We start from the raw sequence: 15,879 nt of genomic DNA, 5'->3' as shown, positions 1-15,879 counted from the left end.
TTGTGGAGCATACAGTATGTAATGAAAATTGACGTTGATAACATAAGTGCCAAAAGCAAACTGACATTAGCCTTTGTTTTAGTCTTTTTGTTTTAAAACGAACAAACCAGTTTGAATCAACAATAAATCTGTTCATTTAAAAAAGAACCAGTGCATCTCTGACAACTCCAGATACACCACGTTTTCTAATTTCTACACAAGAACATTTGGCCGCCTTACTTACAACGCCACCTAATGATCGATTTTAATTCTCTCATTAGACTGCAGACAACTGTGTTGAATACTTTTTAACTTTCCGAAATCACACGGAAAAATCAGCTGGACAAGCCATGGGAATTAAAATTTTTTTACAGATCATGCACATAATTAATATAATATTATAATATAGTTCAGTTCTAAAGTAGGCCTATTTGGAATCCATTAAAAGAATCCATATCACACATGACTGCAAAAGTCATGGTAAAATATGGAAATATAGGCCTATTGGCCGTTTTCACTGTGTGACCAATAAGTTTGTCAAAATTGTCTGTTACTGTTTGTGCAGTGTCAGCAACAAAATTACTGCAATAACTGAGTATTACAAAGGCATATTTTGAAATTCTATTTTTCTTAGTATGATAGTTTTATTCCTTCATCTACATCTTTACGCTCTTGTTTTTCATGTCTTATTAGTTTTATTTTGAAGTTAGTTAATTATATATTTCTGTATCTACTTAGATTACGTTAAGCCATAAAATTAACGACGTTTTCCTTTACATTCACGATCATGCGTCAGAAACGAGTTTTATAAAATATTATATATATATATATATATATAAACAAATATAAACATATATATATATATATATATATATGTATATATATATATATGTATATTATATATATATATATATATATATATATATATATATATATATATATTTCCACAGGAAAGATTAGTTTTAAGGGATATTAGTTTTAAGGGATATATATATATATATATATATATATATATATATATATATATATATATATATATTAGTTGTTGAACTTTTAATATACGTCCCATCCACATGCTAATTTGTCGCAAAAAAAATCCGACTTCACACTTCCGGTAGACCGGCGCGTTGGTCGTTGCTATTGCTTCTTCTCACAAAAATGTCATTTATTCTTGTCATGCAAAGCTGAATTTTCAGCAGTCTTCAGTGTCACATGATCCTTCAGAAATCATTCTAAAATGCTGATTTGCTGCTCAAGAAACATTTCTTACTATTTGAAAGTGATTGTGCCGCTTAAAGTCCCCCTGTAGTCACTAATTTTATCCCTTAAAACTAATCTTTGATCACCAAAATGTCACATTTAAACGTTTTTTCCTGTGGAAAAAAATGTCTTCAATTGCCTTAAAATAGCTTGAATGTAACTCGACACCCTTCATTTAGTAAACGTGGATCTATGAATATGCTAATTAGCCCCGCCTCCTCTCACTCGCACGAGCTCAGAGATCCACTCGGTCAACTTATTGAGGTAAACGCTGCACAGTGGTATCGCTTTTTACAACATCAGACACATACCGGTAATTAATATGATTAGCATTTTGCTTGACTACGTTATCAAACAGCTAATAATGTGTTGCTAATGTTACACGACTCCCTTGCTTCAGATCGGTCATAGTTAACGGTTCATGATATGTTAAAGCCCGCCGACACGTTGACGTGATTGGTTGCAAGGTAGTTTGTGACGTAAGAAACACCAGCGATTTCAAACCGTGTTTTTAGATCACTGCAGTCTTAAAGAGAAAATACTCAGCAATGGTGTTTACTAATTTGCAGATGGTTTGTCTTAAAGCATATTAAAACCACAACATAGACATATAAACAACATTAAAAACTTGATTTTCACCACAGGGGGACTTTAATATTTTTGTGGAAACATGATTAATTCTTTGATGAGTATAGAGTTCAAAAGAAAAGCATTTATTTGAAATATATATATATATATATATACATTCAGGGTTTGCTGAATAAAAGTATTAATTTCTTTCTCTCCCCAGTCTCCAAACCAAAAATTGTCTGTTACTGTTTGTGCAGTGTCGGAAACAACATTATTGCAATAAGGGAGTGTTACAAAGGCATATTTTGAAATACTATTTTTCTTAGTATGATGTAGTGTGATAGTTTTATTCCTTCATCTTGTTTTTTTGTTTTTCATGTCTTATTAGTTTTATTTTGAAGTTAGTTAATTATATATATGTATATATTTCTGTATGCATGTTAACCCATAAAATTAACGACGTTTTCCGTTACATTCACGATCATGCGTCAGAAATGAGTTTTCTAAAATATTATATATATAATATTATTAAATATAATATATATATATATATATATATATATATATATATATACATTCAGGGTTTGCTGAATAAAAGTATTAATTTCTTTCTCTCCCCAGTCTCCAAACCAAAAATTGTCTGTTACTGTTTGTGCAGTGTCGGAAACAACATTATTGCAATAAGGGAGTGTTACAAAGGCATATTTTGAAATACTATTTTTCTTAGTATGATGTAGTGTGATAGTTTTATTCCTTCATCTTGTTTTTTTGTTTTTCATGTCTTATTAGTTTTATTTTGAAGTTAGTTAATTATATATATATATATATTTCTGTATGCATGTTAACCCATAAAATTAACGACGTTTTCCTTTACATTCACGATCATGCGTCAGAAATGAGTTTTCTAAAATATTATATATATAATATTATTAAATATATATATATATATTAGTTGGCGAACTTTTAATATTACGTCCCATCCACGTGCTAATTTGTCGCAACGAAATCTGGCTTCACTTCCGGTAGACCGGCGCGTTGGTCCTTGCTATTGGCTCTTTTCTTCACTTCCCATAAAACCCTGCGTTGTCATTTCCTTTTCCCTTTCAGCCATTTTCCGCTAAGGACGGTACGTGCATTTATTCCGGCTAAACATCAAGTTTATCCGCTTTAATCCTCAGTATCTCTTTATTATATGATAATCCAAATAGTCCACCTTTAAAATGTACTTTGTTTTATGTGCGTACCTGTCTGTATTGTTTGTGTTTTCTTTTCTTGAGAGAGAAAAAAGATAATTTTAGCACACGGTACCCTGTATTAGCTCTCCGCACTCGTGCGCGCTTGTTTCAGTGTTTGTTTTAAATGTTAAACCGCTCCTCATGAAGCAGTCTAAATGCCTAAATAAACGAGGTTGTTGCATTCAGCAAAACGCTTCATTAAGCGTGTTTACTGTCTCTGCGCCTTACTCCACACGCATGACACCGTCAGGAAGCAGCAGAGCTTATATGAGTGTCTTAACTTGTGCTTCTGACTTTTATAATATTTGCAAGGATGTTCTGATAGCTCTCATGAACGCGCAGTTCTCTCTAAATCCAAACTACAGTGCAAAGCTTAAATTGATGCTGGTTTCACGGAGCTGCCTGCTTATTGCTGTGACATTTGTTTTGCATTAGGAGTGAACAACCATGGCTCCCAGCCGGAATGGCATGATTTTAAACCCTCACTTTCATAAAGACTGGCAGAAGAGAGTGCGCACCTGGTTCAACCAGCCTGCCAGAAAGCTCCGCAGGTAACAAGCTTGTGCTGGTAAATAGGTTAATGGTTTATAGAAAGTGGCAGTTTATAAAATGCTGCTTGCCCGTTTTTCCTCAGACGCAAGGCCCGTCTGGCAAAGGCTCGCCGCATTGCTCCAAGACCAGTTTCTGGACCTCTCCGACCAGCAGTCAGGTGTCCAACCATCCGGTATCACAACAAGGTCCGTGCCGGACGTGGTTTCTCCCTGGAGGAGTTGAAGGTAACTTTGGTGCCAAGTTGTGTTGGATTTTAAAGGCTTAGTTCACCCAAAAATGAAATGTCATTTACTCACCCTCATGTCATTCTAAACCCATAAGACTTTGGTTCGTTTTCAGAACACAAATTACAATACTTTGTTTCGGTCTCGTTATTAAAAAAAAAAAAGTCCAGGTAACCAAAACTTCAAAGATCCACAAAGGCGTCTTAAAACAAATCCTCGTGAATCGAGCGGTTTAATCCAATTCTTGTGAAGAGATACACTTTATATGAAGAACAGGTTTAATTTAGGCTTTTGTTTACATCTAAACGATGATCTACCTATAGTGGTTTACCGATAACTAGGTTGGACCATGCTGGCCGATAATTGATTAATCAACCGATAGTTTTTAAAATGGATACTCAATGAAAACAAACACAACACATAAAATAGTGCTGAACTTTAATACAAAAGTTACCGAACCATGAAAATGTACTGTACTTTATAAATATTAATATATTAATTATGCCTTTATCATTCATGTTAGTTCATAGTGCATTAATGTTAAGAGATGCAACTTTAAAATGTGTTAGTAAATGTTGCATATGTATATTGTATGTATACACTTTATTTGCTTCTATTTTTAGAACACTTGATGATTATGTAATCAAAATAACTCTATTACAATGATGATAAAGAACTGAAATTGACCTTTCGCTGGGAGTTTGATTGACAAGCGATCTAACCAATCATAATGCCGATTCCGCCATTTTGTCCGACAAAGCAGTCAGGAGTTCAGGAGTTAGAAGATTAACCTCGGTGGACTTGAACTTGAAAAATGGTGTGTATTGACGTCTTTCCGCGTTTGAAACAACATTCTTTCTCATGTTCATTCATGTTTATTTGAATTAACTAGTAGGAAGAGATGATCGGTTCACGAGCCGCTTGGGCTGAGGCGCTACAGCGATCTGTCACGACACGTTAAAGAGCCACAAAATGGTTTTTATTGTTCAAATTTCTTAAATTACACAATTTGAAAGCTGGGACTTGGTTTCATATCATAAGTAACCTGCTCTGTCTTGTCTGTCGACATGTTGTCAGTGTCCTCTTTGCTGCGCGATGTATTTTTCACTCTGTGCGGCGTGACGGCGCCATGAATTGTCGGACAAAGCAACAGTAAAAAAGGGGAGCAGGTCTTTGCGAAGGGTCAATTGGATGCGTTTCTGATTTAATGTTTCAAACTTGTTAATTTGCGTTCTTGCATCACTAGCTTTAAATATGCAACTTCGCTGCATAACGAATGCATAAAAGTGACCAGCTGTATATAAACTAATGCAAATAGATGGTAATAATCATTAAACATTTTTGTCGTCGTTGTGTTATTACGTTGTCTTAACTGCTTGAGGAACTAATGTTAGTGTCCTCTCAAAGACAGTTCTTTCTCTTCTAATGCAGCATCTAGTCAAATTACTTTATAATATGAAAACATGGACGGTCCTGTACTGTATTACTGTTTCGTTGTCTGTTTTAAATCCGTATCTGAAGTGTCCCGCTTTGTATCGTGCAATCTCGCTTGTCAAATCAAACACCATGAGGCGTCAGGAATTTTGCCTCTAGAGGCTGATAAATCGTTTGACGTCTAATCCACATGGAGCACGTCACATATGGTAAACGCGTATGGTATTTTTGGGTGAACTATCTCTTTAACTCTTATGTCGTTCTGTCTCCTCGTTTGTACAATGCACTTGGAGTCATTTCAGACAGTCAAATGATGACAATTCTCCGGAATCTCTGTACTTCCTTGATGAATCCTATTTGAACCCTTTTTGCTGATGACTGTTCTTGAGTCTGTACGAGTGTCAGGGCTGTTCCAGCGTGACCACGTCTCACATGTCTGTCCTGTTGCTCATATAGGCAGCAGGAATCAACAAAAAGGTGGCCCGCACCATTGGCATCGCCGTTGACCCTCGTCGGCGTAACCGATCCACAGAGTCTCTGCAGACCAATGTTCAGAGGCTGAAGGTGTACCGCTCCAAACTCATCCTCTTCCCGAAGAAGGCTTCTGCACCCAAGAAGGGAGACAGCACTGTAAGTGGCTTACTTCAGCTCATAAATCTGACCTGTTTTGAAGCTTAATCATCAAATCATGTCATAAAGCAAAACAGGACTGAATGCTTGCTATAATATCACAGGTCAGAACATCTAGTTTACTGTAATCGAGAACCGCTTCGGTGTTTGCAGTCAAGTGATGACAATTTCTCCGGAATCTCTGCACATCCTTGATGACTTTTGAACCCTTTTTAGCTGATGACTGCAAACTATTCAGCCATAATTCTCTAGTGGGTTTTGTTTTTTTTGTGGTCTTTTGACTGTTTTTGCCTTTGTGTGTGTAGGAGGAGGAGCTTAAGATGGCTACACAACTCACTGGACCTGTCATGCCAATCAGAAACGTACGTATCTTTAACCCTATAAAGCCTACCTGGGGCCCTATGGTATCCGTGATGCAGAAAGGTGGACGGAAATTGTATAATTTTATGATATCAATTACACATGCTTTTTGACTACTAAAATGTATCCATTAAAATGGAGTCTAAAAAAATACAACGGAATCCAGAAATTAAATGGGGAGAAAACTCAATTTGGGGAAAAAATAAAACTGATTTCATAGGGCCCTACCTACTCTGATTTTTAATGCCCAAAATTCGAAGGCCTTTAAATGATCAACAATCGAAACTTTGCTGAAAAACCTATTTTACACAATCTATGTGCATTCTGTAGTCCTTTTTTATTGCAAAATCTTTTAATTTTTATAAACTCAACGTAACTTATTTTTACATTTTTATTAATTTCTAGATGAACCCTTGCTTGACTATAGCAGCTTTAGAAAAATTGTTAAAAAAAAAAAAAAAAAAGTGTAAATATGATCCATTTTTAGTGTTGTCACAATACTGGAATCTCTAACATTGAAACAATACCTTAAAATATTAAAATTTGGTAGCATTTTCGATATCATGGGTAAAAACTTCCATATACACTGCCTATATATATATATATATATATATATATATATATATATATATATATATATATATATATATATATATATATATATATATATATATATTATTTATTTTTTTTTTTTTTTTTGTCCAACCATTGAAATTCTAGTCAATATTTTCAAGACACGATCACTTTATATGATGAACAGATTTTAATTTGGGCATTTATTCACAAACATTGATCAGTTACCATTAAAATGATTTCGTCCAAATGTTTGCTCACTCAATGCATGTTTTTACAAGGGGGTAATTTTGTTAGAGTAGATTACACACGGCACAAGGAAGCTTGATTTCATCCTTTGAATAGGATTCACAAAAAAAGACGAATAGACATAATAAATTTACAAGTAGAAGCACAAATAAAAACAATAGAATAAATATACAAATAATATAAACAGTGCGGAATAACACAATCAAATGTAAAACTACACTGGATAGTCTTCATTATAACAATTAATAGATTAATTCTAACAAGATTCATTCAAGAGTGAGCGGTGAATAAAATTGAAGTTTGGGGTTTTTTTTTTTTTTTTTTTTTTTCTCTCGAGTATGCAATCCATATTCTCATATCATACATGATCCATAAAATGTATACAATATATACAAATATATACAGTATAAAGTTATAGACTCAGTTCTTATGTAACGTAGTGTTTTGCTGTATCTAAAGAAGTGTCCGTATTTTCTGCAGGTGTACAAGAAAGAGAAGGCCCGCGTAATCTCAGAGGACGAAAAGAACTTCAAGGCCTTTGCCAGTCTGCGTATGGCCCGCGCCAATGCCCGTCTGTTCGGCATTCGTGCCAAGAGGGCAAAGGAGGCCGCCGAGCAGGATGTCGAAAAGAAGAAATAAACGTTAATTTGTAAGAAACTGTCAAAAAGAAATAAATGTCTAAAAAAAAATCTTTTGTCTTTGGAGTCATTTCTTGGAAAACCTTTATACTGTGTGGACTTCTATTGTCTGGTTTGTAAAGGATGTCAGTGTGATGTTTGAAATGGCACTTGATTCTCAATCTCAAGTGACTTTTTATTTGGAAATACTTCCCAGCATTGCGAAAGTCATCTGCTTGTTTTCTGCTGAGCAGACGCTGATGAAATGTACAAAATGAATTTCACAAAAGTATCTTACAAATACAGTAGTGGCCAAAAGTGATGTCCAGAGGGGTGTGTGTGTTTTTTTTTTTTTTTATTGACCCTACAAGTTTGACTAAATTATCAAAAAGTGTGTGTGTATATAAAAAAATATAATATAAAATTTTAAATGAGGGGAAAACTAACCACTAATCTTGGTTATCGTATTTATCGGACAACATTATTTGACAAAAGGAAAACTACAGCTGCAGGCTTTTACCATGCAAAAAATGCATAGAAAAACAAAAACTACAAAATCAGTTATTTTTTATTTTTTATTTTTGCACATTCAATTTCTGTGTGACAGCCTGGCCAAAAATTGTCTGCACAATTTGGCATGTTTTTTTTTGCGTTATCGCAAATACAAGATTCAAAGTACAACTAAGTAATGTTACAAAATATTTTACAAAATTGTAATATTTAAAGGATAAAGATGCTAATTTTCCTTGGCCGGACATCACTTTTGGCCACTACTGGATAAACTGAGGTTGAGTGAGAATGCTACTCAATCCCCAGAAGATGGCAGTGTTTACCTTCATGGATGTTTCTTTGCTTGGAAGGTTTTTTTTTTGTGTGTGTGGTTTGTTAATGGCATAGTTCAGCAATAACCTTATCTGAAGAAATCTGATATATGCTGCCTTTTCTGCTGTAAATGATGTGAACATTACACATACATAGCCGAGGTTACACTCTTCCAGCGGTCATTGGATCGATCAGGGTCAGGACAGTATATTATTTTCCCAGGCCTGCGCTAGTGAGACGAGTTAAAGGGATCGTCCACCCAAAAATTATAATTGTCATCATTTACTCACCCTTAAGTCATTATAAATCTGTATGCATTTCTTCTGCTGAACACAGATGCTTTAATGAATGTTGGGAACCAGGCAACATTGGAGACTTTCATTGTATGAATGAAAAAAACAAAACAAAAAAACAGATTTGTTGTATCATATGTTGTTCTACAGAACAAATTAAATCATGAAGGCTTGGAACAACAAGAGTGTGAGAAAATGATGACAGAATTTACATTTTGGGGTGAATTATCCCTTTAATGATTTGTCATAGTTGCTGAATTTGCATATTGTGTTTATAACCTGGGGTGAAACCTTGATTAACATCTGTCAGCACAGTTTAACTGTGGCATATATGTCTTCATGATGGAAATACAAATCAGCTAGCTGGTGTTTCAATTCCTTAAGTGATGTCATAATGTCCAGTAGAGGTTTTTGGTGGATGAATGGGCTGTGGGTGTATTATGCAAACATTGTATTCCCACATCATATCTATATGTGGTGTGCGAGTTTGAGCAGGAGAATTTATATCTTTACTCGCTTCCTGCCAGGACTGTGTTTTGGTGCTTTCATTATTTGGATTGTGTATCCTCTGTTTTATAAACTTGTTTCTCTGAGGCTTTTGCACTCAGATGTATTAGTGACTGTTTTAGTGAGGAAATGATAAGAATTGGGTGATGGTTCATGTCCCAGTAGTGCTGCTGAACTGAGTGTCATTGGAAGTGAAGCTGAAAGTGGCCTAAATCAATTATAAGTGAAGTAAAGGAACTGTTATAATTGGGGCTGTCCACAATCAATGAGCCATTGGGATTTTTTCTCCATGAAAACCTACAGATGGATCAATAAACTAAAAATATCTTGACCCAGGGGAGATGAGTGGGGAGATAATCACGTATGAGGTTACATAAGAAATGGAGAATGTGTCCTGTAGTTACCCTTGATTTTTGAATCGGTGGTGGAAAGACTTGATTTAGCCCACTCATTAAAGTACTGGAGAATGGTCAATCTACAATAAATATTAAAGTACATTCTTAAGACAAGTTTATGGTTCTTTGGCGAACAGAACTCTCAGAACAAAAATATGATCTAAGAACGTTTTGCTAATGTTCCCATTAAATTATTAAAATGTTATTTCTTAATGTTCTCTGAACATTCAAAACATCCAGTTTTTTTTAAATGTTTAAAAACAGTTTTCTTGGTTATGCAAACGTTCTCTGTTATGCGAACTGTTCTCTGTACATTCTTAAATAATAACATTTTAAAAATAAGATTCCATAAAGAACAATGCTTTGAAAGTGCTACATAGAACCTTAAAGGGATAGTTCACCCTAAAATGAAAATTAAGTCATCATTTACTCACCCTGGTGTTGTTCTAATGCCGTATGCCCTTCTTTCTTTTTTAGACCACAAAAGGAGATTTTTTTTTTTTTTTTTTTTAAAGTCCCGCTTGTGCTTGTCCATATACTGTAGGCTTAATGGCAGTGAATAGCGACCAGAATCAAGATTTTTTTAAAAAGAAGCAAAAGTATCAAAGAATGATCCCATGCGACACGTGCCATATTGTAAACCCAAATAAGTTGGGCTAACTCAAAATAATTGAGGTAATCAGTTAAACACATTTTTTTTTTTAGTTATGATGTTCCCAATTTTAAGTTAGCAGAACTATCAAGTTTTGAGTTTGTAGTACTCATGCATGTTAATTGCTCCTAACTTGAAGTACTGAGTTAGCTAACTCATGCATTTTAATAGCAATTAACATAAAATATTTAGTTAATTACCTCTTTTTATTTTGAGTTCTTGCAAATTAAATGAATTATTTACTGTAAACCCTAATAAGTTGTCAGAACTCAAAAAAGTTGAATGAGAATTTAAAAGTTAAGAAACTCAAAGTTTAAGTAAGATTTTTTTATTTTGTATTCCTACATTTTTATTGTTCTTAACTTGAAATATTTGAGTACACTAATTTATACATTTAACTTAAAATTATAAGGTTATCTAAATGTAATAATTTTGCTAGCTATAACAAACTAATACAGAAAATGCCAACTTGCTAATTTGCTAGATGTTAACAATAGCATGGTATAGCACTTACTGAATGAGTACAGCAACTTAAAACATGTAACTTACCTGCTCTCAAACCAAACAGCATGCACCATTGTCACCATGGTAACTCTCCAAAAACCCACATTAACAGAAACTCTTCTAAATTAGCATAACAAAACATTAATCACTACTAAATCTCCCTTACCATTAATTTTGCACAAAAAAACATTATATAACACTTAATTTTAACATTTACTCTCCCTTTCGAGTGCCATGGACAAAGCATGCTGGGAAGTAGAAATCCCAGCCCAGTTTCAGTTAAACTTAAGTTAGTCTAAATTAAAAGAAATGAGTTCATACAACTCAAAACAATGAAACAGTTCAGTTTACTTGAAATATGTCAGTGCTGTGAACTCAAAAGAAAAAGGAAGTTCTAAATACTCATTACAGTTAATTTAACTGAATTTGTTTAATTTAAGTTTGTCCTACTGAAACCAATTAAGTATTTGGAGCGTTAGGGTTTACTGAGTGTTCTGGGGGTATGAGATAGGGTTTGGTGAAAAACAAATCGAAATGTAATGTATAATTTAACGAAAATCCCAACTTTGTCCATCGGTCCTCGCTGCCTGGCTGCACAACGTGCGCTTTCGTGAGGCTATTAGTGCTGCTGGTTCACTCTGTCTCACCCAGAAAAAGCACACAAGTTGTGAGAAATCACAAAAAAATATTATTAAATACGCGACATGAAATAAAATGGCTAGAAATCCCCAAAAATTTATCTCCGGACTGGAACTCCAGTTGTCAGTCAGAATGACAGATGACAAATGTGAATGCGATAACTTGTTCTGACGAACAAACACAACAGATAGGCTATATTCACCTCAGAGAATAAGGTACATTGTATTTCATGTCGCCTTTTTATATTATATGGACGAGCGCGAGCGGGACTTTTTAAAAAATTCTCCTTTTGCGTTCCAAAAAAGAAAGAAGGGCATACGGCATTAGAACCACAATAGGGTGAATAAATGATGACTTAATTTTCATTTTAAGGGTGAACTATCCCTTTAATGGTGTTATAAAGAACCTTATTTTAATAGTTTATTTTCATTAATATTAGTTTTTAGTATTATTTATAAATATTGTTTTTTGCCCCTACCTGGTCTTATTGTAGCCTCTATGAGGGTTTTACATTACTGACAAGTTGTGTCAATTTGGTAGCTACGTCTATTTTTTTATTGACAGAAATGACAGTTCTCTAACAAATTATTAGCTGAGTACAACAATGATGATTGACATTGAACACGAAGAAATACAACACAAAATAAAAACCAAATGAATGTAATGAAGTCCAGGTTCCAGTGAAATATCTACACAGTCCTCTATGATGTCTTTATGTATTTTGGTGTAATTGAGTGGCAGTTTGCAGATGATGAGGTTGTCGGGTGTAACAGCATCTGTATGGGTAGAAATACAAAAATGAGTCACACAATGCCTTTTCTGTTTGTTAAAGTAAAAGCAATCAAGTATATGAAGGCCAAAAGTAGCTATTGTGAATGGATAGCATGTGAACCTTTCACATCTCTAACAATATGGATCATAAATTCAATATCTCTATCACTTACTTGCTTAATGGAGAAGAGGAGAGAAATACTCACGCTTACACACACTTAGTGCTTTTGTTTAACTGAACATGACTGGTAGGAAACCAGCTAAAATTTGACAGTTAAAATGTATCGACATTTTAAGAAGCATATCAAGTACCTGTTAAGAGTGTGTTTACAGTCTTTATAGTTGAATGTCTGAGCTCCAGAAAAATCAATAATGAAATGGTTACAGATTAAAAAAAAAGTCTGGAATTAAAAAACCCCTAAACTTAAAGAACCAATTTAGCATAAAACATTTTGTTAGTAGGCCTAATATTGGGCAAAAATGTTTAAATAAATAAAATAAAAAACTTTTTAGAAGATGATATGCATTCATGATATGCTGACATTCCATTACTGTCATTTTGCTTCAATCCAAAAATCTCAATGAATGCTGTTCTAGTTGAAAATTTAAATAACAGTTTTTTTTAATGCATTAAGGAGAGAAACAGTCCAAATTGCTTAAATATCTAAAATTGATTGAATAAAAAGATATTGTACATTTAAGTAGACGTTCTCTCTCTGATTGAGGTCACGTACCGTTTGTCCTTCTCATCAGGATTCTTGATGGAGTGGCTTTTGATGTTCTCGAAGAAATGCAGAATTAGCAGAGCCGGGTTAAGATCATCAGCACAGTGGCCACAAGACCACAACTCCTTATTTTGCAGAAACTAAATAGCACTTTACCTTTGATGAAGCCCATTTCATTCTCTCTCCAACTTCACTTCCTGACCAATCTACACTCTTAAAAACAAAGGTCTTTTCGCAGCAATGCTATTAAAGAACCATTTTTGGTTCCCCAAAGAACCTTTCATGGAACAGTTCTTAAGGAGGCCATATTATGTCCTTTTACAAAGTCTTGATTTTGTGTTTGGGGTCTCATGCTTGAATGCTCAAAAATGTTTTAACACTAAGTGAAAATAGCAGTATTTTCTTTGCACTAAGTGTAAATAGTAGTTACATGCTATTTATACTCAGTGCAAATAGTGCCAGATACTATTTGCACCTCAGTGTATTGTAGTATATTCAATTCAATTCAATTCACATTTATTTGTATAGCGCTTTTCACGATACATATCGTTTCAAAGCAGCTTTACAGAGAATGCATATCAACATTACAATTTGGAGACTGCAGTTAGCTAATAATGTAATAATTTAGGCGATTAACATACAATCACTGTTAGCAATTTAATTGGAGGTAGAAGCAAAGAGCTCCTGGAAAAATGAATTACATATTAACAATAATATTATAAAACAGTGCAATAATAACAACGTATTCAGTGTATACTGTATGATTCTATTTATTAAAATCATTAGAGGATGCCGCTTTATTGGGACATTACTTGTCTAACCCTAACCCTAACCCTACCCGATAAACACTTTATTCCCACTATTCTATACCCATTAGGCACTTTATTTCCACTTTTTGAATATTTTCTTCATTTTTATATAAAATTAAAGGGTTACTTCACCCAAAAATGAAAATAATGTCATTAATTAGTCACCCTCATGTCGTTTTACACCCCTAAGACCTTTGTTCATCTTCAGAACACAAATTAAGATATTGTTGATGAAATCCGATGGCTCAGTGAGGCCTCTACTGAGAGCAAAGCCACTGAACCTCTCAAGATCCATAAAGGTACTAAAAACATATTTAAAACAGTTTATGTGAGTACAGAGGTTCTACCTTAATATCATAAAGCGACGAGAATACTTTTTGTGTGCCAAAAAAAAAAAAAAAAAGACTTTTCAACAATATCTAGTGATGGCCAATTTCAAAACACTGCTTCGGGGCTTTACGAATCAAATCAGTGGTTCGGAGCGCCAAAGTCACGTGATTTCAGCAGTTTAGCCTTTTGATAGGAGATCTGAATCACTAATTCGAAACAAATGATTCGTAAAGCTCAGAAGCGGTGTTTTGAAATCGGCCATCACGAGATATTGTTGAAAAGTCATTATTTAGTTTTTTTGGCACACAAAAAGTATTCTTGTCGCTTTATAATATTAAGGTAGAACTACTGAACTCAGATGAACTGTTTTAAATATGTTTTTAGTACCTTTATGGATCTTGCCATCGGATTTCATTAACAATATCTTAATTTGTGTTCCGAAGATGAACGAAAGTCTTTACGGGTGTGGAACGACATGAGGGTGAGTAATTAATGACAGAATTTTCATTTTTGGGTGAACTAACCCTTTAACTCCTCTCCAAGCTGATATATGATGGTAAAAGGGAGAAGAATGAGTTCGGAAAAAAGGCAGATTCGATCATTTTTTCAACACATTAACTCAACTAAACCAGGCCCCACCCCTTTATTCTGCGTATGCCTTGGGCGGGAATTATTTAAATGGCTATACTGTGACGTGTTCATTCCCTGAAGAAAACTCAAGACTATCTCGACTGCTGTTTTAAGGCGACTAAAAAACAAACAAACAAACAAAAAAAAATGATCTAAAGGACTTTTTCACTATAAAGAACCTTTTGTGCAATGGAAAGTTTCTATGGATGTTTAAGGTTCTTCATGGAGCCATAGATGTCAATAAAGAACCTTTATTTTTATTAGTGCAACTACTGTCCTATCTAAAAAATAATAATAATAATAATAATAAAGAGAAAAAAAGTTGTGGGTGGACCAAAAAAGGTTCTGGGAGCACAATAATGGCATTTGTTGTGTGCATGTAGGTGTTTTACCCCTGAGCATGCCTTCAGACTGCTATAAGCCGACAACTGCTCTGCTATTAGAATGAGACTTCATTGATTTGCAAGTTATGTTATATCAATGACAAGAAACAAACGACAGGAAACTCACTCCAATTTAATGAGAATATAATTTCTAATTTATCTCAAAATCTTGTCTAATGGCACCCTTATGATATGTGATAAAGACAAATTTGCTTCTAGGACCTTAGTGCTTTTTGAAAATCCCCCACAGAAGAATCTTAGTCAGATTGTAATGTATCTTAAAATAATATTATGTAAGAATTGTCTAACAATGCTATTTTCACCACTTTTGCCATTATGCCATTATGCCATTATGCTATCAAAAAAAGAAAGCATCAGCTAACAGCATAAAAGCATTTCAATAACTCTTGAGCCTTCAACATCTTGCTCATGTGGCCATGCTGATACTCCACACACTGACATTATACTCTGAGATCCTGATAACAAAGCTACATGACGTTAGGCCGTTCAACAAAACTGGAGCCTGTGTGTAAGATATGTGTAAATAATGACAATAAAAATCTAGGGATAATTGCATTCCCTTGTTGTGTGTAGATGCCTTTCTGGCCTGTCCTCAGCCCTTTGTTTTTAAATGGATAGTTCACCCAAAAATGAAAATTATCCCATGATTTACTCACCCTCAAGCCATCCAATCTTCTTCCAGACGAACACAATCGGAATTATATTAAAACTATCC

General features: G+C 34.3%; 1 protein-coding gene and 2 non-coding genes across 3 annotated transcripts; all 3 read left to right on the top strand.

Moving 5' to 3' along the window:
* Positions 1-2,807: 2,807 nt before the first annotated feature.
* rpl13 (ribosomal protein L13) lies at positions 2,808-8,005 on the top strand. The gene is made up of 6 exons (XM_051900557.1): positions 2,808-2,935; positions 3,480-3,595; positions 3,679-3,820; positions 5,711-5,884; positions 6,190-6,246; positions 7,547-8,005. The coding sequence occupies exons 2-6, from the start codon at positions 3,492-3,494 to the stop codon at positions 7,703-7,705; spliced, it is 636 nt and encodes a 211-aa protein (XP_051756517.1). The 5' UTR covers positions 2,808-2,935; positions 3,480-3,491; the 3' UTR covers positions 7,706-8,005.
* Positions 5,566-5,648, top strand: LOC127516881 (small nucleolar RNA MBII-202). The gene has a single exon (XR_007931125.1). It is a non-coding gene; the product is annotated as a small nucleolar RNA MBII-202 (small nucleolar RNA).
* Positions 6,043-6,123, top strand: LOC127516882 (small nucleolar RNA MBII-202). Its single transcript, XR_007931126.1, has one exon. It is a non-coding gene; the product is annotated as a small nucleolar RNA MBII-202 (small nucleolar RNA).
* Positions 8,006-15,879: the final 7,874 nt, after the last annotated feature.

This window comes from Ctenopharyngodon idella, chromosome 7, assembly GCF_019924925.1.
Source record: "Ctenopharyngodon idella isolate HZGC_01 chromosome 7, HZGC01, whole genome shotgun sequence".
Taxonomy (NCBI): Eukaryota; Metazoa; Chordata; class Actinopteri; order Cypriniformes; family Xenocyprididae; genus Ctenopharyngodon; species Ctenopharyngodon idella.
Note: the sequence above shows the minus strand (reverse complement) of the source record. Positions and strands in the feature narration are given on the sequence as shown.